A 25,773-nucleotide genomic window follows, 5' to 3' on the forward strand; every position below is an offset into this window, starting at 1 on the left:
ATGCCCAGCACTCCATCCAGTATGCCAGGCTGCTTCTCATACCCTTCTTCCCTATTCAGCACACCAGGGCTTACCTCCACCAGGAAATCAAAGAGCCGGGCATAGAGCCCCTTAGCCAGGGCATCTCGTGTGTAGGCAGCCTGCTCCACACCCAGCGTTACATTAATGGACTCTGTGCGGCCACCCCATCGGCTGTCCATCTTACGGCTAGTTAGTTTGTCCCGGAGGCGCCCGCTGTCAATGCCCAGCAAGTAGGCAGGGAAGGCCAGCACTGGGGAAAGGGCCAGGATGAGGGTCTGAGGTCAGGGCCATGGCTCCCTAGCCCCCACAGCCTCACCCCTTTACTCACAGGTCCTGCTGTCCCCTAACAACTCCCAAGTCTCTCTCCCTCTCTCTCCCCTACTTCCTGCTGCCCTCTTCCCAGTTAGAACTCTTTCCCCTGGGTTCCCATGCACATCCCTGAACACTCACGGTCTGTACTTTCCACTCTGGCATAGTTTCCCTCTTCACAAAAGCTAATGTTCCCCAGGTGTAGGATTCCAGCCACGATCTGTAGGACCAGCTGCTGGGCATTGGGTGGGATTCCGATGACCTGCATAGCATCCTGTGGGCCCACCCCAAAGTGGTTGGTGTCTTTGTTGAAAGCCTCTGATCCTGGCCCACTTCCTGCCCTGTCCTCTTCCCCTGCTCATACACTCTCTCTGCCCCTGCCCCCATCTGCTCCTGCTCCTTCTTTTGTCTCTGCTGCCTGCCCATATCCCGTCTTTGCCCATGCCCCTTTCTCTGTGTGTCTGTCTCTGTCCCTGTCCCTGCCCATGTCTCATCTCCATCTCTACCTTTGTCTGCATGCCTGGGTCACCCCTGCTATTGTCCCTGTGTAGCCCCTGCCCTCTATGTCAAGGACACAGACTCCAGGACAGAGCCTCCCCTAGCTTTATAACCTGACATGAATAGAGAAGGTGGCCTTGTCCCGGGCTCAGGCATCTCCCTGTGGCCTCAACCTAGATGCTGGGGGGAGCAACTGGGGGGAGTAAGGGTCACTGGGCCCTTACCAGAGTCTCATGGAAGTCATTGAGGTCATTGGTGCCATCCACTTTATAAGTGTCAGATTGGTTGAGGTAATAATAGTAGTCAGGGGTCATGATGCCCAGGTTCTGCCGCTGCTCCTGGGAGGCACCTTCTAGCAGCTGGTAGGGCGGGGAGGGGAGAAAAGGAAATGGGTAGAAAGAAGGATAGATAGATGGAGGGTGGAAGAAATGGAGGCAAGGCCCTCATTGGACCCTGCCTCCCTAAACTGGCTTTCCATGTGCCCAGTGCCCTGCACCCATCAATTCTTAGAAGAGTCCATGGAGACAATAGTAGTCTCTCAAGCTAGACACGAGCCACCTACCTTCCAGGCCCATCCCCACCCAGTCCTCCACCTTCAGGGTCTCAGTATCATGGAGCCCTGGGTGAATGCGTCACTTACCTTCTTGCCTCCTGGATTCTGGGTCCCAGGTTCCTCCCCCAGCCCTTGGCCCTCTGGTTTTCTGCATTGCTAGCTAGCATCTCCCCCCAACTTCCCTTTTCCCCTCACCTGGTAGTAGATGTGGAAGTTCCTTTCATTCTCATTCTGTGAGACCACTCTAGATTTCTCTAGGAGGAAGTTGGAGATCTTCCCACCGTCGGGCTCCCCTCCTCGACTAAACTGGATCTCGAAGTACTTGCCCTGGGCCCAGAGAAGACAGTCAGTGCCTCGCAGGCCTAGTGTTGTTGTACACGTATTAAGGGAAGGGATGTCTAGGGATGGGACTTTGGAGCCCACGTTTACAGGGGTGCCAGGGTTAGAGCCTTTAATGCTGTTGGGTAGCAGGAGTCAGATAAGGCAGAAACCCAGCTATCCAGGACCTCATTGTCATCCTAGAGACCAAGGCAGGATCATAGACTTCCAGCTGAAGGGACCTTATAGGTTATTTAGTTGGACCCCACCTCATTTTACAGGTAAAGGGGAAACTTGCTCACACAGCAGAACTGGGATTTAAAGGCATGTTCTTTGGCTCCAAAATCAAGTGTTCTTTCTGCTTTCTCAAGGAGGAAACAGTTCTTAGGTCCAAGCTCAGTACCCTTTTGTTCAGGGACAGGAGAGAGTCCTATGGGCTGGGTTGGGCAGGGCAGGTTTCAAGGTGGTGGGAGGGCTTGGCCTGGGCCTGAGAGGCTGAGTGGGTGCGGCACCAGTGATGGCACCAATGAGGGGAATGGCACCAATGATGAGGGGCTCTGTGATGACAGTATTGGGCTCATGGACCAAGGCCCATGAAGGGCTGGTGTGGGTCATATGTGACTGGGTAGGGGTTGGGTGTTGGGTGTTCCAGGACTCATACTAGGCAAACTCACAAAACGGCTGGAGTTGTCGTTGCGAACGGTCTTGGCATTGCCAAAGGCTTCCAGCAACGGGTTGGATTGGAGGATGATGTCCTTTACATGCTACAGGTGAGATGAATGGCGGGAAAGACAGAGTCAGGGTCAAGGTCAAGGTCAGAGTAGGTACCAAGGCCAGAGTCCAGGCTGGCCAAAGGCAGAAAACAGGAGATTCAGAATTCTAGAGCTGGAAGGGGCCATGGATACCACAGCCCCATTTCTCTGATGGGTAGATAGAGGGCTAGCCTTGGAGTCAGGAAGATGAGTTAAAATCCTGCCTGTGCCACTTCCTAGCTATGTGATGCTAGGTGGCTCTCTACAGCTCTGAGGTGCAGAGAAGGTGCCAATAACCTGCATTGGGATGGTGAGTTTCCTCAGTCAGGAATTCCCAATTCTAATGAAGTCATGGGTCCAGTCCCTAGCCTTAGGCCATGTACCAGGTGGGAGGCATCAGTGGGACCTATCGGAAAGGGAACCGGTGTCTGGGTCGGGAAGACTTCCTGGATCATGTCCTCCCTCTGACCCTGGGCAAGTCCCTTCAGAGCTCCAGGCAAATCTCTAAGTTGTAGAGGTGCCCACCTGTAATAGTGGAGGGAGCTTCCTCCTCTGGGAGTGCCTTCCACTAATTAAATGACAGGTCCAACCCCTGTCTATTGCATTTCTCTAATGCTCCAAGGTTTGGAAGGTACTTCCTTCACATTGCTCCTGTGGGGAAGGCAGTTCACACATCTTTATCCCCACTTTTTCTTGTGAGGAAACTGAGGCTCAGAGAGGCGAAGTGACTTGCTCATGGCCACATAAGCGGGTTGTGTTGTAGCCAGGACTCAAATCTAGTGCTCTTGATCCCCTTTCAAGATACTCCTAGGAACCTAGATGGAAAGCCGGAAAGGACTTTTGGGTCTAATGTTCTTATTTTTTCAGATGAGGAAACTGAGCTCCGGAGGTTAAATGACTTACCCAAGGTCACACTGGGATTTGAACCCGGGTTCTCTAGCTTCAAATCTAGCTCTTTCCAATGAACCCCAATAAAACAGCTTTCATCAGAGGTCAGCCAGCTTCTGCCTGTTGGCCTTTTTTTTTTTTTTGGTGATAGGAGCTAACACCCTCCTGAGGCAGCCCACAGCTCCACATCAAGCCTAAATTCTTATCAACAACTTTCACCTACAATGTTCCTGGTTCTACCCTTTGGAAGCAAGTAGAACAAGTCTAGTCCCTTTCATATACATTTCAAATATATACATAGTTGAGGGCCCCTGCACTGCCTCCCCCCAGTCTACTTTTCAGGCTAAACATCCCCATTTATATGATCTTTGTGGTCTCCAGGGCTCTCCTCATCTGGACTCATTAGGTGAGTGTTGGGAGGCCATGAAGGTGGCCATCTCCCCATTCCTCCTACTTACCTGAACCTTCTCTCCCCCTCCAGACACCTTGGATATGTAGCCCATGATGTATTTGGCAGCCACCGTCTTCCCTGCCCCGCTTTCTCCGCTGTGGGGGGAGAGGAGAGAGATGGGACCCAGCTCTCCCAGAGGAAGGGGAACCCAAAGGGTTCTGTGTTCTATGTCCCTCAAATCCTGGGAACGGGGGAAGGAGGTGGAAATAGGGGAGGGATGGGAATGGAGATGTTCAGGTCTGGGCTCCCAGCTCCTGGGTAGGTTAACTAGGGCCTAGCAGGATAGCGCAGGGAAGACACAAAGTGGGTAGAAGATCCAGGATAGATTGGGGGCAGGGAAGGGGTGAGGGGGTCAGGGTATGAGGCCTGGCAATACCTGATAATGACACACTGGTTTTCACTGTCAATGAGCATGTTTCGATACATATTGTCTGTGAGGGCGTAGATGTGTGGTGGGTTCTCATACTGTGCCTGGGGTTGGATGGATAAAGAAGAGAAAGTCAGAGCCCTTACAGGGCCTGCTCCTTCCCTCTGTTCGGAGGGGCATCAGGTGGGCAGAGCCCTGAGGGACCCCTCCCTGCTGTTGGATATCATGACAGTTCTGGAGTAGGATGAGGGAAGGGTCATATCTAGAGCTGGAAGGGAACTTGGAGGTCAGGTAGTTCAATTCCCTCATTTTACAGATGAGGGAACTGAGGCCCAAGGGAAGCTAATAGAGTTGGAATTCTTGGGAAGATCAGAGAGGATCTCAGAGAGTCTATGGGCATCCAAGGAACCTCAGAGATCCCGGGGGACTGGAGACATTTTAGAGACCCTGGTGGACCCAGAGAATCAGTTATGCTGGGAAGTGGGAGTGGGATGGAGATTGATTGAAGAAATGGAGTGTGATTTAGTCTGTTTACATCATGAATTGGGGTAGATGGAGACACCAACCTCTCCTTACAAACACATTCTCCCCCCTCCCCCGACCCTAGCTACCCCAGGGGTCCAGGTCTCACCGCTCCTTGGTACAGCTCAATCTCTCGGTCAGTGAAATATGGCATCTGCTTGAAGGGGTTGACAGAGATGAGGACTGAGCCAATGTAGGTCTGAGCTACTGGGTTAAGGACTAGACAAGGTTCCTGGCTGAATCCCCTCCTCCCCTTTTCCTGATACCTGCTTTCAATGAAAGAGAGCCCAGAAGACCTCTGGTCTAGCCCGCCTCTGAATAGGAACTCTCCTTTAAAACATAGGGTTGTCTGGGATCCTAGCATCAGAGCTGGAAGGGGCCTTAGTTCAACCTCCAAGGTCAAACATTTATTAAGTGGCAAAGTGAGTTGGAATTTAGATCCAGGTTACCCAGTTCCAGAGCCAGGGCCCTTTCTACTGCACATCCCCAACAAAGGGCCATCCAGTCTCTGCCTAAAGAACTCTGGGGAAGAGGAACCAGCTATTACCTGAAGCAGCTCTTTCCTCTTTTGTACATGGCTGTATGTCTCATGGTTAGAAGGTTTTTCTCTCTATGAAACCAAAATCTGCCTCAAGGCCACTTCCTGGCTTCAGTTTCCTCATTTATAAAATGATGGAGTTGGATCAGATGACCGGGGAGATGTCTTTCAGCGTTAGCCCTACGGTCCTAAGATCCACCTGTTGTTCCTGGTTCTGTCCTCTGAGGCCAAGCAGACAACGCTAGTCCCTCTTCTTTAAGACAGCCCATCTGTCTTCTCTCCTTCAAATACTTGAAAATACAATGTCCTCCCTCTTTCCAGTCTCTTCTTTTCCAAGCTAAAACCCCCAGTTCCTTCAGCTGATCCGCTTGTGTGATCATAATAACTGATAGTTACGTAGCAGTATGTACCAAGGCACTGTGCCAAGCACTTTTCAATTACCTCATTTGATCCTCACGACAGCCCTGGGAAGTAGGTGCTATTACTAGCCCCGTATTATAGATGAGGAAACTGAGGTTAAGTGATTTGCCCAAGGTCACAGAGCCAGTTCAGTGTCAGAGGCTGGATTTGAAATCAGATTTTCCTGACTCTAGGCCCAGTACTCTTCTCTCTTCACTGCCTACTGTTACTTTGCAGCCAGAATCCCATGCCCCATGATCCACACCCCAGGGAAGGACAGAACCAGGTCCAATTGCTCAGCCTTACTTCCTCTTCCTCAGAAGGAGAGGGAAGAGAAGGAAAGGGCACAGGAGGAAAGGGAAAGGGGCATTTTACTGAACTCTTCAGGTTCTGCCTAGTACTGGTCCCCTGCTTGCCTTGGCTGGATACAAAGATGTAGTCATCCAGGAACCTCTTCTTGAGGTTGCTCACAATGGCATCCTCGTTGATTTGGGGAAGCAGCACCATGTCATCCACACCACTCTGTTTCACATTGTGACTTTGCCAGTGAAACCGCTCCTTGCTACCCTGGATGGGAAGTGAAGAACACGAGGCTTTTCCCAACACCCCTCTCGCCCTCCCCCAAAATCAGTCCCACAACAGACTTTCTGGTCCAAGCCTCTCATTTTATAAGTGAGGAAAAGTGAGGCCCAGGAGATGAAGGGACGTGCCCAAGATCACACAATCACCGAGACAGGAACGATTCCAACCTAGATCTCTCCTGATTTTACAACTGGTGCTCTTTCCACTGCTGAAAGTTGTGTTTTCTTATGTGTGCCTCTGTTGCTACAGATGTGGTCCGATCAGGGCCGAGGACAACAAGATGGCCACCTTCCTCATTCTAGGCCTTATGTCTAAGCTGTCATCAGGTTTTCCGGGAGCCAAGTCACACCACTGCCATATTTTTATCTTCGGTTCTATCTGGGATCCCCCAGAACTTTTTTTTTCAGATGAATTGCTTTCTAGCTTTATCTCTTCCATTTTGTGCTTGCTAATTTCTTTCTTTCTTTTTTTTGGACTCTAATCTGTTTTTTAGGAATCCAAGTGAGTAGTTCTGCTCCCCTCCCCCACCCCATGGTTTGGCATTCACCCCCGAATCATAGAATTTAGGAAGGAATCTCAGTGAGCCTGATTTAATCCATGTTGCTGAGAGTTATGGAGGTTATTGCCTATCCCTTTGGAAAGGGGCTAACCTACCCCCAGCAGCATTCCTATCCCTTCTCTGTCCACAATTTTAAAAAGGGGGGGGGGGTTTGAGGCAATTGAGGTTAAGTGACTTGCTAAGTGTTTGAGGCTGGATTTGAACTCAGGTCCTTCTGACTCCAGAGCTGGTGCTCTATTCACTGCACCATCCAGTTGTTCCTCCCTCCCCATTTTTCTAACTTAGCTTTTTAAAAAAAATTAAAACAACCAGCCAATAAAACAAATCCTTTTTGCTGTCATTCCCTGTCCTCAGGTCATTCTAAGCTTTAGTTTTCCTGACACTGTTCTTATAGGACCAATCCATGCATTTGTATTCATTCACCCTTCATCATCTTGTTTCTATCTTTCAGAGTCCCCAGCACACATTTGACAAATTGGGAAGCTGAGACCCAGAGAGGAGATGGTGCTTCAACATACCAAGGGCAAGGCTATGTCTTCAGACTACAAGGAAAAGACTTTTTCTCCTCTACCTGGCTGCCTTCCCTAAACACAGGGACTGTGATGGTGGACAAATTCTACAGCTAATAAATAGGTTTCATATTATTCATCAATCTCTTTATCAGAATAAACCGGCAGGAGAGGTTATCTATGCATTTGATGCAGATGAAAAGGAAATATTGGAGAGGGGGAGGGGAGGAGGCAGTGTAGAAATTTCTTGTGCCTTGGAGGCTTCAAGTCACCTTTCTTATTCCAGTCTAATGTGGTTCTACGTATACTCTGGCATCCCAGACACTATTCAGGAAGGCTACCTGCCTGGAGTCTTCCTCAAGAGCAAGACTGACCAAATCAGTCCACTGCTCTAAAACTTTCAGTGGCTCCCTATTGCCTCAAAAGGATAAAATGTGAACTCCTTATCCTGGCATTCAAGGTCCACCACAATGTAGTTTCAATCTATCTCCTTCCCCAATTAAAAAAAAACATATTGATATTCTTTTTTTTAAAACCATCAACATCACTTCCCAGTGACTCTCTTCTCCCAGGGACAAAGAAATAAAGCTGAGCAACAGCAATCAGGGCCGTTTCAGGCAATGTACGTTCTGCATCGAGAATCTCTACAATGAATTGAGAGGAGATAGGCACTCTGCACTGAGATCACTGCATGGATTAGAATTCTGTCCTTGCCATTCCAACCAACCTTTCCGGGCTGATTGCACAGCCCTCCCCTTTACCTACTCAGGAGTCCAGGGGCCATTCAGGACCACTGCCCTTCCTCTAGTAGGACATACTAACCTCTTGCCTCTGGCATTTGCATGAGCTTTCCCTAGGCCTGGAATGCATTCCCTCCTTATCTCTCTGCCTTTTAGAATCCTTTTCCTTGTGAGCTCAGTTCTGGGGCTGATTTCTTTATGAAGCCTGACCTGATTCTCCCAGTTCAAGGTCTTCTGTTCCTCTTCCCTTTTTCTTTACTTTTCAGTCATTCTTGTTGTTGTTCAGTCGTTTTTCAGTCATGTCTGACTCTTCGTGACCCCATTTGGGATTTTCTTGGCAAAGATACTGGAGTGGTGTGCCATTTCCTTCTCCAGCTCATTTGACAGATGAGGAAACTGAGGCAAACAAGGTTAAGTGACTTGCCCAGGGTCACACAGCTAGTGTCTCAGGCCAAATTTGAATTCACTTAGGAAGAGGAGTCTTCCAGACTCTAGGCCCAGGGCATTCTATCTACTTTGCCATATAGCTGCCCCTGTATTTTTCCTCATTCTTTTTTTTTTTTTTGCTAGGCAATGGAGTTAAGTGACTTGCCCAGGGTCACACAGCTAGTAAGTGTCAAGTGTCTAAGGCTAGATTTGAACTCAGGTCCTCCTAACTCCAGTGCTGGTGCTTTATCCACTGCACCACCTAGCTGCCCCATTTTTCCAAATTCTTAAAAAAAAAAATCAAAAAAGAGATCATTTCCAAAGAAAAAGTAGAACAGAAAAAGACAGTTATGTGTGAAATCACCAATCTCTTTTATATACAGCTTACTTTTTAAAAAAAATACATCATACATTTAACATGTCCCTTTTGAAGACAGCCAGCTTGTCTACTTTCTTATGAACTTTTCTCCTGTTCTTTTTCTGTGTGTTTCCTTCTCACTTTTCCCTGAGACACTTTGTCTAGCTCTCTCCTTTGTCCGGCACTCCTGTAAACCATTTGGGGGGCCCCATCACCTGAGAAAGGCCTAAAACCTGAATTGGCCAATCAGGAGAAAGACATTTTTGGTCCACTCTGAGCTTAACCTACCATAATGCTGTGTGCTCTGGTGTAACAGATATGCTTTGCTCTCTGAGTGAACCCAAAATGCCCCTTCCTGTGTCAGCAACTACAAGGCCAGATGAAGCTGACCAGGACCATTTTTCTGTTTATGACTACCAAGGACAAGGTGCCTTGAACTGGATACCATCTTTAATAATGGGACTTTTCTTATCTTGGTATTTTATGGATACATACTATGCTATGCTATGAGTGTGTGTGTGTGTATATATATATATATACATATAAATACATATATATATATATTCATGTTAATGATTAAAAAAACACAGACACTGGATCTATAATTTCAATTGACACCTTGACATTCTCTTATCTAATTGTATTTACAACCTATCCCATTAAGAAATTCCTTTCTCACATTAAGGTTAAACACATATGGAGACTATAATTTTGGGTTGGCATAGGCATCCTGAGTTGGGATTGCTCTAAGTGTATAAAGGGTCTCCTTCAGCTTGTTTACCTCTGAGTTCAGAACTATTTTCTGACTCCACCACACAAGGCATGATTCTCTGGCTTAATGAGAATAAATAAGCACATTATAGCACATGTACGGCCTGGTTCTGTTTGTTCACTGGTCAAACCTTTGGTAAGGCGAACCCGGTTTGGTTTGTTCTTTGGGCAAACCTTGGGTTAAGGGGGAAACGGATTCTGTTTGTTTCTTTGGCAGAAACCTCAGGTAAAAATGGTTGCGACTCCTCACCATGAATTGTACTTCTCTAGTACCCCTCAGTAAACTGTAACTCTGTGAGGGAGGCAACCGGATCTTTTTGCATCTTTGTATCTTGTGTTCTCATGTATTTATATAGGTCTATTGAATGGAACTGACCTTTATTTCTGTTTTGACAGTTTTGTGGAGTGGGAAAAAAATGCTGGACTTGGTTTCTGAACCCCAGATCTGACAATTATCAGCTAAATGACCTTGGGGAAGTTACATTTCTGAGCCTCAGTTTTCTCTTCTGTAGAATGGGGAGGGGGTCCAACTAGATTACTTTTGAGATCTCTTCTAGTTTTATATCTATGCCCCTATGGATCTCCAAACAAGGCAGAATGCTATAGGACAAAGGAGAGAGCAACTTGAAGAGCTCTAAGATAAGAGAGGCAATCAGGGGAGGCTTCATCTTAGTTTCTTCTCTTTATCTCTGCTTCCTTCCTTGGTGGGCTTTAAGACAGCTTAAAAATTCAAAAGCTTGTGGAAGAGATTGTTGATAATCCAAAATAAATTAATTTAAAAAAAAAGATGACTTGGGGGGGGAAGACAGCTTAAATCTCCCTTCCCCCTCTCCCCAAGTGCCTTCCCTCAGAGATTGCCTTCTGTTTTCTCTGTATGTATGTATATACATACAAACATATGCATACACACACAATGCTATATGCCAGGCACTGGGTTATGTTCAAACTAGTATATGTACACACACACACACACACACACACACACACACACTCAGCATACATACATACACAGTGTCTGGTACATAATAAGTGCTTAATTAATGCTTGTTAGTTGATCGAAGGAATAGAAGGATGTTAGGAGGAGATAAGGAGGGAGCTTGTTATCTAGGCTTGGATGAACAATTGATTGCCTTCATAAATTCACAGATGCAAAAAGAGGCCAGGCTAAGAATCAGAGAGAAGGGAGGAGTCTGGAATTGTGAGCAAGGGATCTTAGCATCCTTAAAGTACTAAAAACACATGGATCCTCCTCTTCCTCATCATATTGGGTTTCCTCATCTTGCCAGAGCTGGAAGTACAGGGGCTATTATTCATGGACCCAATTGGCAGAGCCCACTATAGCTCAGAACCCCCCAAGCTCAAGGGATCCACCAGCCTCAGTCTTCTAGGAATTGGTCTTATAGGCACATACCAGCCATCTATGAGTTATTATTATTACTTCAATTTTTTTTAATGGATTTTTGACCTCCTAGATGGGAAGACTCCCATGTATGACTATGGATTGAAACCCTTTCTTGCTTTCTCATCCTCTGTGGTTCTGGTTTGTACTTTTCTGTAAATCCTCCACAAGGAGTTGACTGAATGTTCTGGGTGCTGTTCTCTAATTCCCTTGGCATCATAATTCTAAGGAGCACAAAGGCTGTACATTTCTTATCCCTTGTACCTGCCATATGACTGACCTATTTCCTTTCCTGGTCATGTATCTTTCTGATGCTAACCCTTATGCTGCTTCCGTTACATAATTCTCGGTTGCTAAGATGGCATAGTTGGTTCACACCCAAAATGGTCTTCTTTGTTGCCCTCTATATGACCGGCAATTTTAGGTTTTCAGAGACTAATTCTGGTATGCCATGACTCATAACTGTACAGCGTCACTGGAAGGATATCGGTATTTTTAAAAAAATGAGTCCTTGTTTTCAGGAACAAGATTTGGGTGGGAGTTAACTAAAAAGCACTGAGCAATTTCCCCAAGGCAACCCAATTTGTTGTTCAGTCATTTTCAGACATGTGGTATCTGATCCTGCATGACCCCATTTGGGGTTTTCTTGGCGGAGTTACTGGAGTGGTGTGCCATTTCTTCTCCAGCTCATTTTACAGGTGAAGAAGCTGAGGCAAACAAGACTAAGTGACTTGCCCAGGGTCATACAGCTAGTAAGTGTCTGAGGCCAGATTTGAATTCAGAAAGACTCTGCCTGACTCCAGGCTCAGCACTCTATCTACTGTGCTACTTAGCTGCCACCAGTTTTATAGGTGTCTCATAGTCTGGACATTCTTTATCCACTTAGTTTTTCCTATGTGGATGATTAGGCTGAGCTCTTTTGAGATTGGTGAAGGTGCGTAATGAATAGAGATGCCAGTGAGCTACAGAGGATGACAGTGAGCAGAGGTAACTGATGGTGAATGAATGAATGAAAAACGACTTATTAAATTTACTATATATTAGATACTGTTGTTTAGTACTGAGGATAAAAATACAAGCAAGTAAGGTAGTCCACTCCCTCAAAGAGCTTACATTCTATATGAAAGTAGGGCTGGAAGGGACTTCAATCATGCAGTCTAATCTCATTAATTTACTGATGAGGAAACTGAGGCCCAGAGAGATTAAGTACCTTGGCCTTGGTCACGCAAGTTCCTACTGAGATTCAAACCCAGTTCTTCTGACTCTAAATTCAATCTCCTGGGGCAGCTAGGTGGTGCAGTGACTAGAACAACGGCTCTGAAGTCAGGAGGACCTGAATTCAAATCCAGCCTCAGACCAAACACTTGACACTAGCTATGTGACCCTGGGCAAGTCACTTAACCCCAATTGCCTTTAAAAAAAAAAGAAAAAAAATAAATTCAACCTCCTCCCTCCCCTACATCACTCCAGCAAACTATCTTATTTGCTATGTCCTCTTTTGTCCATGTACGTATCAGACTTTCTGTCTTCAAAAATATATATAATGATAATCAAGGTCTATTGTCCTGATCATTTATAATACTTTACATGTTTTCCCACATTTGTCATGTTTTATAGAGCAATAATAATACATTCAATTAATTCACTACAACCATTTCCTGCAATCATTGGAAGTGTTTTTTTTTTATCATGAATAAAACAACTATGAATTTTTTTTAAAAGAGTTTACATTCTAATAGAAAATAGCACATAAAGAGAAGTTGAATTAACAAGCATTTTTTTTTAAGGTGCCTACTACCTACCAAGTACTGTGCTAAGGGCTGGAAGTGGTAGCTAGGGAAGGGTGTTTTGGACAAAGAAGTCAGAGGGAATGGTGATTGGAGTCATAATGTAATTAATTAAAATGCTCTTTCCAAGAATGGTTTTTGTCTTTATGATTATGGATCTCAGAGCTAGCTTTAGAAAGGGGGTTTGTCATAGTAGCACAGAGGAAGCAGAGATGGGTGGCGCTGAGCAAAGAAGAGTTAGGGTAAAGTAGACCCTAAGCACTCTGAGGGCAGGGACTCATCGCTTTTGTTTTAGCATCCCCAGGGATGTTAAACCTCTAGCCCAGGGGAGGTCACATTGTAGGCATTTAGTAAATGCTTGTTGATTAATTAAGTGTGAAGAGATGAAGGAGGATTAGGGAACTGAGTCACAGGATAACAAAGAGGGGGCCAGAGTAACCAGAGCAGAGATTATTGCAACAAAGGAAAAAGTTACAAAGTCTAAACTGCTCTCCCAAATCTCCTAACCTTCTGTCAGTAGAACTGGGCATGTTTTTTCTTAGAATTGTCCACTCTTGACTGAAGCTATTGTCCCTACTCTGTTGTCTCCACCCTAGATTTATCTCATGTTCCAGGTTTCCCACCCATTTCTCTCTATTTTGGTCTCTACGTTTGCCTAGTGATGTGAAGCAGTGTAAACAGCACTGGGCTTGGACTCAGCAGGGTCCTGGGTTCAAATGTTGGATTTTCCATTTACCATCTAGGTGATCATGAACAAGTGATTTTTCCCTTTCCAAGCCTCAGTGTCCCCATCAGTTAAATGGAGATAAGTACACGGGGAAACTGCTTTGTAAAACTTAAAGACCTAAAAAGACATATGAGAAGAGGTGGGGGACTAGGATATGGAACACCATTCATATTACTTTTTTTTTGTTATGGTGTTTGGTTTTCCTGAGATTCTCTCTATCTCTCTCATAGGCATCATAAAGCAAAAGAAAGCAATGCAAATTTTTTTTTTCAAAAACCACACCTGTCTAGAGCTATATACTCTATGATTATTTTCACTGGGGGAATTTCAGGCATTAAGAGCAACACTCTTGGATCAGATCTGCCTGTCCTTGGCTGCCTGGCTGTCCCCATCACAGAATAACGCCTGACTATAGCTGATGATGCCTCAATGCCCTCACAGACGGGTCTCTGCCTTTATCTTCCACAGGGTTTTTGGCAAAGCAACCCATTTACTTCACTCCAACTCCAAACTCTGTGTGTAGAAAGGTCTTGATGTTAGTTTGGAAGAATCAAAGGCAACAGTCTCAATTATTATAGTATATTCTGGTGATTTATTTGACTTTCATCTTTGCCCTATCATCTTTTGCCTGGTTTCATGCTTATTAGTGTAATGGGGGTTTGGCAAATGCCCAGATTATCTCAGATGGAGTTACCCAGATGAGAGGTGCTGGCTGGCTCCCTCTTAGGTGATCTGGGCATGCTCCAAACCCCCACTACATTTGTTTACAAGTTACATCTTGCCTATGAGAGCATGCATGGCCAAGACTATTCCAAATGATCATTTTTTGTTGTAGGAAAAACTGGAAGAGGACTTTTCAGGGCTCAATCTTCTGCTCATGGAGGGGTGGCAGGAATGAAAGGGGGAAGGAGGAGGGGAGGTGGTTCTTGGATAAGAATCCTAACTCTAAAAGCCCTTTAATATCATTGATCACAGGATCATGGATTTAAAGTAAGAAGGGACCAATGTGAGGCCTTCTAAGCAAACCTCTTTATTTCATAGATGTAGAAACCTTCGTCTATATGAAGTGAAATGACTGGCCCAGGGTCACATAGGAAATAAGTAGTAGGTGAAATGAGATAATATTTCTAAAGTACTTTGCAACCTTTAAAGCCTTATCATCATCATCCAGGATTCACCAGTGCCCCAAGGCAACCTTCACCCACCTACCCCTCAACCCTCTCCCACAACCATTAATCCATCAACAATTCCTTTGTCTTCCACAAATATTTTTGATTATCTGCAACTGAGACTGTCTATATCTTGTTTGCCCATGGTTGTGTGCATGTTGACCTCCCCATTTGACAATAAGCTCCTTAGAGTAGGGTCTGTCTTTTACTTCTATGTAACCCCAGTACTTGAAACAGTGCCTGGTACATAGTAGGTGCTTAATAAATGTTTATTGACTGATCTGAGTCTGCGAATGTTTACTGAGCACCAAGTAAATACAAAGCATTGTAGTCGGCAACCATCTCCACCCTCCAGAAGGACTTCCATTCCACAGGGAGGTTGCAATGTGTACTCAAGCACATTAGAAGGAAAATGGAAGAGCGCCCTCTAGTGTTAGATCACTAGTACTGTGGGAAGGTTGGAGGTGGGGAGAAAAGGGGAGTGGAAGAGACAGCCAGCTAGGAGAGGTTGAGACAGCTTGATGAAAGGAAGAAACTAACATTTAGAGCTAGCTATGAGGACTGAAGGAACTGAGGATGGTGAGCAGCAGAAAGGAAGACTCTAGGGTGACCTAATGGGTGTCTATGGAGGATTAGCTTTGTTCTGTTTGGTCCCAGTGGGTAGAACTCAGGCGGTGGGTGGAAATGGTAGAGGTAATGGGTTCCCCCTCACTAGAAGGCCTCAAGCAGAGACTTGGTGACCACTTGGGGGATTGTTAAGTGACCTTACTAGATGTCAGAGGCTGTGCCAAGTGCTGGGAATTTTTGTGCAGGCATGGATTGGACTAAATGGTCAGATTCTGGGGCTCATTAATACATGGCTCCACCCTTCCAATAGGCTTTGAGGGAGCCAGGGATGGATAAAGCCCAATCCATGCCTACCATGAGTATACAGGCTTATGCAATGGTGTGCTGGTAAATGGTTAACAGCTGGCTCTCTGGGCAGAAAGATCAGCCAGTCATTAAATATTTATTAAGAGTCTGCTACGTGCCAGGCACTGTGCTAAGCTCTGGGGATACAAAAAAAGGCAAAAAACAATCTCAGAACTCAAGGAGCTCACAATCTAATGAGGGAAACAACAAATAAATATGTGTATGCAGGATAAATAGGAAATAATTAAGAGAGAGAGCGCACTATAATAAAGAGGAATTGGGAAAGTCTTCAATAGAAGGTAAGATTTTAGGTCTTGAAAGAAGCTAAGGGAGAAGCCTTGAGGCAACAAATGAAGAGGAAGAGCATTCCAGGCATCTGGGACAGCAAAAGAAAATGTCCAGTGCCCAAGAGATGAGAATAGCCAGGAGGCCAGTGTTGTAAGATTGAAAAATATACACACAATACACTCTTAAATTTAATCTGCATTCTTAACATCTCCAACACATTCTTAAATTTCAACAACCAACAAACAATACACCAAACCCTTTGCCCTACACTGAAAACTTTACAAGGGGAGCAGGTTAGAGCTGGCTCCCACACACCCTTGGCTGTTTGTAGGAGAGGATGGCGAGGTGTGGAAAAGAGGCTGGGTATGGGATATGAGTTTTGAATATTAGGTAGAATGTGAAAATTACTCAGACACAAGAAAGATACAATTAATACTATGTTGGGTTCAGAACAAGAAAAGAGCCCTTAGAGAAGAGACTCTTAACCTTTTTTGTGTGTTCTAAATCGCTTAGGCAGTTAGAATGGACACCTTCTCAGATTAATGTTTGTAAATGTTTGTAAAATAGCATTTCAAAGGAAACCAGTTAAATTGAAAACAGTTATCAAAAATGGTTGGTTTGTTTTTTGAAAGGTCATAGACTCCAGGTTAAGAACGCTGCTTTAGCAACCACCTAATCCAGCCTCCCTCCCTTTTACAGAAGAGGAAATTGAGGCCCAGGCTAATACTCAGCTTCTTCTCCCCCTTCTTCATGTTATCCCTCCCCCCACAAAGGACACCTCTTAGCTTCGGCTGCCTCTTACTCCCCAGTTTGCTGCCAAACTTCCTGGTTTCTGTTTTCTCTCCCAGGCAAACACCCTGGTTTGGTCTATGGTGCGCTGGGGTTCGAAGACATTGGTTCTTGTATGAGTTATCCACAGGGGTCTCTTCCTTCCTGAGAAAGATCACAGTCCTCAAGTGGGCCAGAGGAGGTCCTTTCTGGCCCTAAATCCTGTGGTCCTGTGAGCTTGCTGGATGGGACAGAGCCACTTAACATAGTTCAGTAGGCACTGGGCTGGCTAATTACAGGGGAAAGGAGCACTGGCTTTGGAATGGGAGGACCTTGGTAAACATTCTTGCTCCAACATGCTGGCTTCCCTTGGCCTTGGGTTCTTTTCTAACAAGTGAGGGCTAATAGATTTAGAGATAAATTAGAAGGAAATTTAGAGGTCGTTTAGCCCCACCTGCTTATTTTACAGCTGAAGAAACTGAAGGCCTTATGACCTCAAAGGGCTGGTGGAGATAAGAACTAGGATTTACATAACATTTCAAGGTTTGCATAGCTCTTGACATACGTTATCTTATTTGATATGTGAAGTAGGTGCTATTATTATTCCTATTTTATAGCTGAAGAAATCAAGTTCCAGAGAGGTTAAGTGACTTGCTCCAAATCACACATGACAAATGTTTCAGGCAGGATTTGATCACAGGCCTTCCTAGCTCCAAGTCCCATGTTCTATCCCCTCCACCCTCTTGCTAGCTTGTGGTCCAGTCATAGAAGCTGAACCCAGATCAGCTTCTGGAGACACATTCAGCTTTCCAGCCAGGAGACTTCATCGGGCTTACTTGGGAGACACACATATACACAAGTAGATGTTTGGTGAGTTGTTGAAATCCCTTCCTGATAGAGGAGAGTAGGGTTGGGGAGAATGGGGGAGGAAAAGAGGGAAGGTCTGGAAAAAGAAGTTGTGGTCACAGTTGACTACAAGCTAGATGAGTCAACCAAACTGGGGGTGTTGTGAAAGGAGGGCTGCTGAGAGTGAGAAGGGTTAGCATCAGTGGGTGATGGGGAGGGCAGGAAGTCTGTAACTCCCCCACCCCCTCGACCCAGTCTCCATGACTCTGGACCCACCAGGCCAATGTGGGTCAGGGCACCCTCCAGGCTGAGCAAACCCTGGGTAGGATCGGTGAAGAAGCCCAAAATGGGACAGAAAAATGGGGTGAGCTTCTTGAGGGGGGCAGGGCCCTCATTCCCTCTGTTTAAAATGAACATGTCCTCTCATCTATATCTGTTGAATTTCTTCCCTTCCTTCAAGGTCCAGCTCAGGTGCAGCCCCTTTTGAAAGCCTTCTCTCCCTTCCCCCAAAGTGATCTTTCTCTCCTCTCATTTAGCATAATACTTGCCAATGATCTCATTCTCCATTGGATTAGTGATGTCAGTGTATTTCTCCTTCCCACCAGTAGAATGTAAGTTTCCTGAGGGCAGGTTGTCCAAAGTAAAACTCCTTACTTCTTTGCCCAGCTATTACTCCCAGGATTCCATTGCTGTTACATCTCTCTCTCAGGGCCCACCTTCTCCCACCTTCATTCTCCTTGTTGTGCCCTTCCCATTGCCATGAAGGGGAGGGCCAACTCTCTGAGATTCGAATCACACCTTCCCTGGTGCAACAACACCCAACTGGGGCAGATTGTTCATTCATGCTCCCTTCCTTTTGTCTGGCCTCCACCCTCACCCCTGCAGATTCTGGGAATCTGTCCCAGAACCAAGAATTGCTCACTCCAGCTCCAGGTTACAACTATGATTATCCCCATGGAAGAAAGGATGAAACAGGCCTAGAGTCATTCAGTGCTTTTTGCTCTGGGTGATACCAAGTATAATAGGCAGTTTGTTGACTAGCACTGAACAGTATTGGGAGGAGCCAGAAGCCATGCCAGGTTGTGTGGGGCCTCCCTGGGACCTGGGGCAGCTGGATTTTCTAGGGAAGACTCAGGACTGGCCTCTCATCCCCTCCCCCTCAGCTCCTAAGGGCTACCGAGGATGATGAGCAAAGAGTAAGAAAGAGCCACTTCCTTCCTTCCCGCTGCCCGCAGCCTGGGACAAGTTGGTGGGGGGGGAAGTCTTGCAAAGAGTGGCCCCTGCCCTGGGGAGATGCTGCTGCCCCTGCTGTCGCTACATCATCTACCCTACTTGGTAACTCTTGGGCTCCAGGGCAGCCCCACCCTACTTCTTGCCTCTGAAGCAGAGGCTAACATACTAGGCTCCAACAGCCTGCATAGAGAGATATCCTCATGGGTGTAGATTTACCTCCAATTAGCAGACATCCCCAACATGCCTGGTCCCTAATTAATCCCATCCTCCCTAATTAATCCTTGATCCTACCCTTCCTGCTCCCCTGCCAGCTTTAGGGGTAGGGGAAAGGAGAGGCAAGAGGTAGCATAGGGTAAAAAAAAAACAAAAACAAAAACAAACAAGCATTTACTAAGAGCTTACTATGTGCCTGGTGCTTTATAAATCTCTCACTTGATCCTCAAAGCCACCTTGGAAATTAGATGCTATTATTAGCTCCATTTTACAGATTGAGGAAACGGAGGCAAACAGAGATTGAGTGATTTGCTAATAAGTATTCTGAGGTCTGATCTGAATTCAGGTCTTCCTGACTCCAGGCACAGTGCCTTAACAGCTCCATTACCCAGTTGCCAGAGTAGAATGGAAAGAATATTGGGTTTGGAGTCCTTCTCCTTAGTGTGTGTAGTTCTGGGGTCCAAAGCACAGCTCTGCTTGGGTCATCAGCTGTCTGACCTCAGGCAGGGCCTTTCATTTCAGGGATTCAGTTTCCTTAACTCTAAGATAGAGATAAGGAATTTTGGGAAACCTACCTCAGTAGGTTATTGGGAGCACCTAAGGGCTGCAAACTTCAAAGTGCTGCTTGTCGAAACGTCCCTTGTCACCATTAATGCCTTCACAGACACTCTTGGATATTCCCTCAGTCACTGGTCATTTTCAGTCATGGAAAATCTGAGCTGAAGGGCTGTCAAATAATCAACAAGCATTTTTTAAGATGCTCAGCAGCATCTATAACTTGGGGTTGTAGTCAACCTAAGTTGGTTGTTCAGTCATGTCTGCCTGTCTGTGATCCCATCGGGGGTTTTCTTGGCAGAGATACAGGAGTGGTTTGCCGTTTCCTTCTCCAGCTCATTTTATAGATGAGGAAACTGAGGCAAACAGGACTAAGTGATTTGTCCAGGGTCTCACAGCTAGCAAGTGTCTAAGGCTGGATCTGGCTGGATCTTGGCAAGTCACTCTACCTTGTTCAGCCTTGTTTTCTTCAATAGCAAAATTACAGAGACATCTGTACAGACATCATTACATACATTACATCTGTACAGAGACATCATTACAGACATCTCTGATAATTACACCTACCTTTGCCTCACACTGAGAAAATACATTTAAAGTGTTATTGTAAATATTAAGGCGATATATACAGACCAATTATTATTGTTGAATACAGAAGTGAGACAGTCTTAGAACAAAGAATGTCAGGGATGGGAACGAAGATCATGGGATTTAAGGCTGGAAAGTACTTTTAAGATCATCTCTTGACCAATCTCCTAATTTTAAAGAGGAAGAAACAGAGGTGATGTGATTTATAAAGGCACACAGCTAAGAGACAATAGAAGCAAGGATTGGACCCTGCTCCTCTTATTCCACATCCAGTCCTTTCTCTCCTATCTATTTTTGGCAGTTGAGAAATTATGCTGTTGGAGCTCTGAGGGCCCTGAGAGGATAGAACGTCAGAGCTCACGAGGAACTTAAAACACAGAGCACTCTCAGAGCTGGGAGGGGCCTTAGAACAGCAGTTTCTAACTCAAATAGAAACAGGGCCACTGAAACATCCATGGACGGATCCCTGTGGGCTGCGTATTGACTTAAAACCATGTTGATGTTATCTACGTTTTATTGTATTTTTAGTTTGTGCCTCAGAACACAGAATGTGTCAGAGCTGGGAGGGTCCTTAAAGTCCCAAAGGAGAGAATGTTGAGGGCCTTTGAGGTCACCTAGTCCAATTGTCTTATTTTACAGATGGGGAAACTGAGTCTCAGGGAAGGAGAGGGCACTTACTAAAGGTCATATAACAAGTCAGCCCCTCTCTTGATTACTAACAATGGTGTCTTTTCATTATCTCTCTCCCTCCCATCACCATTAGTTATACATATATTGACTCTGGTCAAGAACTTAATCATCTAAGCTTTAACAGTCTGTCCCCATCAATGATCCTGTCACCGTGACCACTGTTCCATCACTTTGTCTTGCTGAAACCCATCGCCATTAGTCTCTTTGTCACTGTAACTGTGGCTGTCACTCTTCTAAACCAATCCAATCTAAGAAACTTTAAAAGTACCCACTATGTGCCAGTCACTATGCTACAAAGGAGATAGAAAAATAAAAGAAGAAACAGCTGTGGCCCTCATGAAGCTTATATCAATAATAATCACAGCTCACATTTATATAGCTCTTTAAAGTTTTTGAAGTGCTTTACATATGTTAACTCAGTTGATCCTCAAAACAATCCTATGAAGTAGGAGCTATGCTTAGCTATGCCTCATCCATTTTATAGATGAGGAAATTGAGATACAGAGGTTGTGATTTGTCTAGTCACACAACTAGTAAATATCTAAGGCAGGATTTGAACTCAGGAACTCAGGTCTTTCTGACTCTACCCACTGTGCTCCCTAGCTGCCTCAGCATCATGGGATATCACATGACATTCTATCCTAGACAAAGAGAGCTCTAGGGGCTGACTATAGGCTCATCTGCCCAACATAGTCTCTCTTTTTTCCCTCCCAGCATCCCTTGCGACCACGCTATCTGCTTCATATTTCCTAGCATCACGTATCACTTTGAGTCTAAGTCACTGACACTGACACACTGGCTGGGTTGTCACAGCTTTCTTGTCACCTCCACCACTGAGACCACAAATGCTCCCACTAGGGTATCTCTATCCTCGGTGGAGGTGAGCACAGATGTCACAGAATCTGAGAAAAACAGAAACAGAAGCAATCAGCACCTTCACTTCTCAGCTGGCCCAAGTGACTTCCAGTCACTGCTTCTTGGAGACTCAGTCAGTCAGCACTTAATTTCCTCTCCCTTCAGGCATTTGGTGGTCAGGCCTCCACCTCTCCTCTTAGAAGCCCAAGTAAGTTAGGTTCCAACCCTAGCTCCCTTCCCAGATGTCCATTTCCTTAGGGACCAATCATCCTGCCCTTCTACCCTCATCCTTAACTCTTTCCAACCTCTCCCACTTTTTTTCCCCCTATCCCACCTTTAACAGAGAAAAGGTAGCTTGAAACAAGACAAGGCAGGCTAGAGGAAGGGACAGGTAGAGTTGAGGTGAAGGTTCCTGAACTCTGATTTTCACCACTGCAGCCCAGAGGGAAACAAAGGCTGGCCTAGAGACCCCCAGAAAGTCACAAACTAGAGAGCCCAAGCAACTGGCCTGGTGACACAGAGCAAGCTCAAGACAGAGCTTAGATCTAGCCAGCCCTGCTCATAGGCTCAGAGAACATCAAAGCTGAGAGGGAATTTAAAACAGTTTTAGAGCCAGGGAGCCCTTAGGAAATACAACCAAAGACATCAGGGCTGGGAAAGACCTCAGAACACAGAAAGGCCAAACTGAGAGTTTAGAGCTCATTTGATTCAACTATCTCATTTGACAGATGGGGAAACCAAGGTCCTCAAAAAGGGAGAGAGTCTTTTCGAAGATTAAGCAGTCAGTCAGCAGCAGATTCAGGATAAGATTTTAGGTATCCTAGCTCCCAGCCTGATCAGGGTTCTTCTCATATCACAAGGCCTATGGGATCAGCATTAACACTTTCCACGCTCTGGTCTGACAATGCCAATAGAACAGAGACAGCCCATGCAATGGGAGTTTTACTGTAGCAATTATTATTATGCTGAGCCCTGATCCCAGTCACAGACGCCAATGTAGACTGGGTCCACATGCAATAGCCTGTCACTGGGGCCAGGAGGGAGGATTCCAGGGGAATATCCTGAAGGGTCCCCCCAGGGCAGCTTCCTGGGCAAACAGCTTGTGGCAGGATGAGCTTTGATATCCCTCTCCCCTGAATGGGCAGCATTAGCTGTCCTTGGGCCAATCCCTTAAAAGCTCTGGCTTTGGGCTTCCCTTGTCTGGCTCCCCCCGGGAAAGAGTGGGCTTGAGCCCTTGGCTCATAAAACCCTTCCAAATAATTAAATCCAACCTCTTCATTTAACAGAGAGGAAACTGGAAGTACAAAGCAGGGAAGAGATTTCACTGTAGTGCTGCAGAGGGTCAGTGGTGGATCTGGGATTAGAACTCAGATCTTTGGCACTCAGTCAGGGGCCCCGTCCATTTCTTCTGGGTCTTGGGATGAAGGTGGGCGGGCCTGGGAGAAGGACATCTCACCTGGACTGAAGTAGGGATGGGTACGGACCTGGGAAATGGCACACCCAGTGGTCTGTCTGAAAGCCCTCGATCAGGACTCTCGTTGTAAGCAGACAAGGTAGGGTGGGGCAGGGGACTGCCTCAAGCTGAGCAAGGCTGCTCTGAGCTGCACTGTGACAGCAACTCACCATGGTAGCTGCAATTCTTGGTCCCTGTGGCCCTAGGTTGGGTCCCCTGGGGTGAAGCAGGTGGCTGTGGCTGCTGGAAGAGCCAGGTTCAGGGGGCTCCTGGTGGGGACTCAGACATGGCCTGCTGCTGGCTCTCTGAGTAACATCAGTTCCTCTTACCAAGGTCTCTGTTCCCCCACACCCACTTCCTATCACTGGGAGGGGCAGGGCCAGGGGGGAAGGAGCTCTCACCACAGAGGGAGTAGAGGCCTCCTCTGAGGAGGGGGCAGGATGGGCGCCATGGGTCTCCTACAAGTGAGTCCAGCTGACAAGACTGAACACTGACAGGAAGCTGGGAGGCACCTTTGGTTCTGTTCATTTCTCCTTTGGTCAGTAGACTGTAAGCCACTTGAGGGTAAGAAGTTGTATTCATTTTTGTCTTTACACATATACATATACATATACATATATATGTGTGTGTGTGTATATATATATGTGTATATATGTATATATATTAGGCAATTGGGGTTAAGTGACTTGCCCAGGGTTACACAGCTAGTGTCAAGTATTTGATCTGAGGCTGGATTTGAATTCAGGTCCTCCTGACTCCACTGCACCACCTAGCTGCCCCTTTTGTCTTTATATATTAAGCACTTGTTGTTGAGTCCTGTCTGACTCTTTATGATCCCATTTGGGGTTTTCTTGGCAAAGATCCCAGAGGGGATTTCCTGCTCATTTTATAGATGAGGAACTGAGGCAAACAGGGTTAAGTGACTTGCCCAGGGTCACACAGCTAGAAAAAGTCTGAGGCCAGTTTTGAATTTGGGAAGATGACTCCTGGCTCAGCACTCTACCCACTACGCCACCTAGTGGCCGGCATATTAGGCACATAGTAGGTGCTTAATAGAGGCTTGTTGAATTGAATGGTGGGCCCAGCAGTCCTAGGGATGTGGCCCAACCAAGCTCCATAGCAACATTTTTCTGGGTCTGGGAAGAAGCCTGGGAGAAAAGGCTTAAGGGAAGGCTGAGGTTGAGGTTAGGATGATGTAACAGCAGTTGTCTGAAATGTGGAACCCTTATTCAGAGAATGGTGGGAAACCAGAATCAATTTCTTTCTTTCTGCTAGAGACACACAAAAGACAAAACATACATAGACTGAGATCGCATGTGGGGAAGAACTTTTTTTCCCCAAGGGGCTTTTTTGTGAGACTTTTCAAAACCTTTTCCCACCCATGGTCTTATTTGATAATACCCCCACAAAGGAGGTTGGGAGGGGCTGTTCTCCCCCTTTGACTAGGTCACACAGCACATCAGTAGCAGAGTTGGAAGTATGGTGGGAATCACAAAGTTCAGGGGAAGTTACTGGAAAGAGAAAGTGGGCTCCGCTAACTAGAAAGCTGCTGTACATCTATCTACATGCCTTCCAGACTCAGCCCTAAGTGGGTCACACTGGAAATAGATAAAAGCTTCCAAACACACAGAGCTGGAAGGAGCCTTTGACATCACCAGGTTCAGTCTCCTCATTTTTACAGTGGGGGAAACCGAGACCCAAAGAGGGGTGGGAACTTGCTTGAGACAATGGCAGAGCCAGGACTGCAACTCAAGCATTTTGGCTCCCAAACCAAGGCCACTGAATAAATAGATGCAGGACAAATGTGGCCATCTCTACATCACCCCTCCAGTTTTGCTTTCTGTAGGTTCCAAGGATCTTACAGGCACCTAGACTAGCTTTCAAGAGGCATAATGGGAAGTGAAAGAATTTACTCACCTAATGTGAGTGTGCTACAACAACAATGATAGCTACCATTTATACAGTGCTTATTATGTGCACTGAGCACTTTACAAACATTATCTCATATGGCCAATGTGGGAATTGGTTTTGCTTGACTATTTTTGACATGAGTTTTGTTTTTGTGCTTTTTTTTTGTTAGGAGGCAGAAATGAGAGGGAGTCAAAATAAATACTTGTTAATTGAAAAAGTTAAAAAAAAATCTCATTTGGTCCTCACAACAACCTGGGAGGTAGGTGCTGTTATTATCTTTAGTTTACAATAGAGGAAACTGAGGCAGACAGGTTAAGTGACTTGCCTGAGGTAACACAGCTAATAAGTATCTGAGGCTGCATTTGAACTCAGGTCTTCTTGACTCCAGGTCAAGACAGAGTTGATCCAGAGGGATTTTGCCTATGCTGATCAGGACAATAGCAGCTATGGGTCTGAGTCACAAGAGTTGATACAGTATAGCTCTTAGGCTATAGGCTATCCTCTAAATTGTCATTCCTCCTCTAGGTTGTTGTTGTTGAGTCATTTCCCATGTGCCCAGCTCTTTGTGACCCCATTTGGGGTTTTCGTGGCAAAGATACTGGAGCGGTTTGGCATTTCCTTCTCCAGCTCATTTGACAGATGAGGAAACTGAGGCAAACAGGTTAAGTGACTTGTCCAGGGTCACAGGCCAGATTTGAACTCAAGTAGAAGAGTCTTCCTGACTCCAAGCCCAACAGTCTATCCACTGAGCCGCCTAGCTGCACCTCCTTCTCCAGAAGCAATTGCAATTCAGGAAAAAACCAGCGGGAGACAGTGTA

At 45.9% G+C, this 25,773-nt stretch overlaps 1 protein-coding gene across 2 annotated transcripts in view; it reads right to left on the minus strand.

Annotated features, from left to right (window-relative positions):
- MYO1F (myosin IF) overlaps window positions 1-23,363 on the minus strand; it is a 45,260-nt gene extending 21,897 nt beyond the window's left edge. The window contains exons 1-11 of one of the 2 annotated variants that reach the window (XM_027844174.1): window positions 23,215-23,363; window positions 19,479-19,630; window positions 6,046-6,183; window positions 4,789-4,878; window positions 4,167-4,261; window positions 3,798-3,885; window positions 2,374-2,463; window positions 1,577-1,708; window positions 1,053-1,187; window positions 472-604; window positions 75-271 (exon numbers count right to left, since the gene is read on the minus strand). In XM_027844174.1, the coding sequence (XP_027699975.1) occupies window positions 75-271; window positions 472-604; window positions 1,053-1,187; window positions 1,577-1,708; window positions 2,374-2,463; window positions 3,798-3,885; window positions 4,167-4,261; window positions 4,789-4,878; window positions 6,046-6,123 (1,038 nt within the window). In that variant the 5' untranslated portion in view covers window positions 6,124-6,183; window positions 19,479-19,630; window positions 23,215-23,363. The remainder of the gene's footprint in view (window positions 1-74; window positions 272-471; window positions 605-1,052; window positions 1,188-1,576; window positions 1,709-2,373; window positions 2,464-3,797; window positions 3,886-4,166; window positions 4,262-4,788; window positions 4,879-6,045; window positions 6,184-19,478; window positions 19,631-23,214) is intronic. The other variant, XM_027844173.1, reaches the window with a different exon arrangement.
- Between the last annotated feature and the right edge of the window lie 2,410 nt (window positions 23,364-25,773).

This window comes from Vombatus ursinus, unplaced genomic scaffold, assembly GCF_900497805.2.
Source record: "Vombatus ursinus unplaced genomic scaffold, bare-nosed wombat genome assembly UNPS02014935.1, whole genome shotgun sequence".
Lineage (NCBI taxonomy): Eukaryota > Metazoa > Chordata > Mammalia > Diprotodontia > Vombatidae > Vombatus > Vombatus ursinus.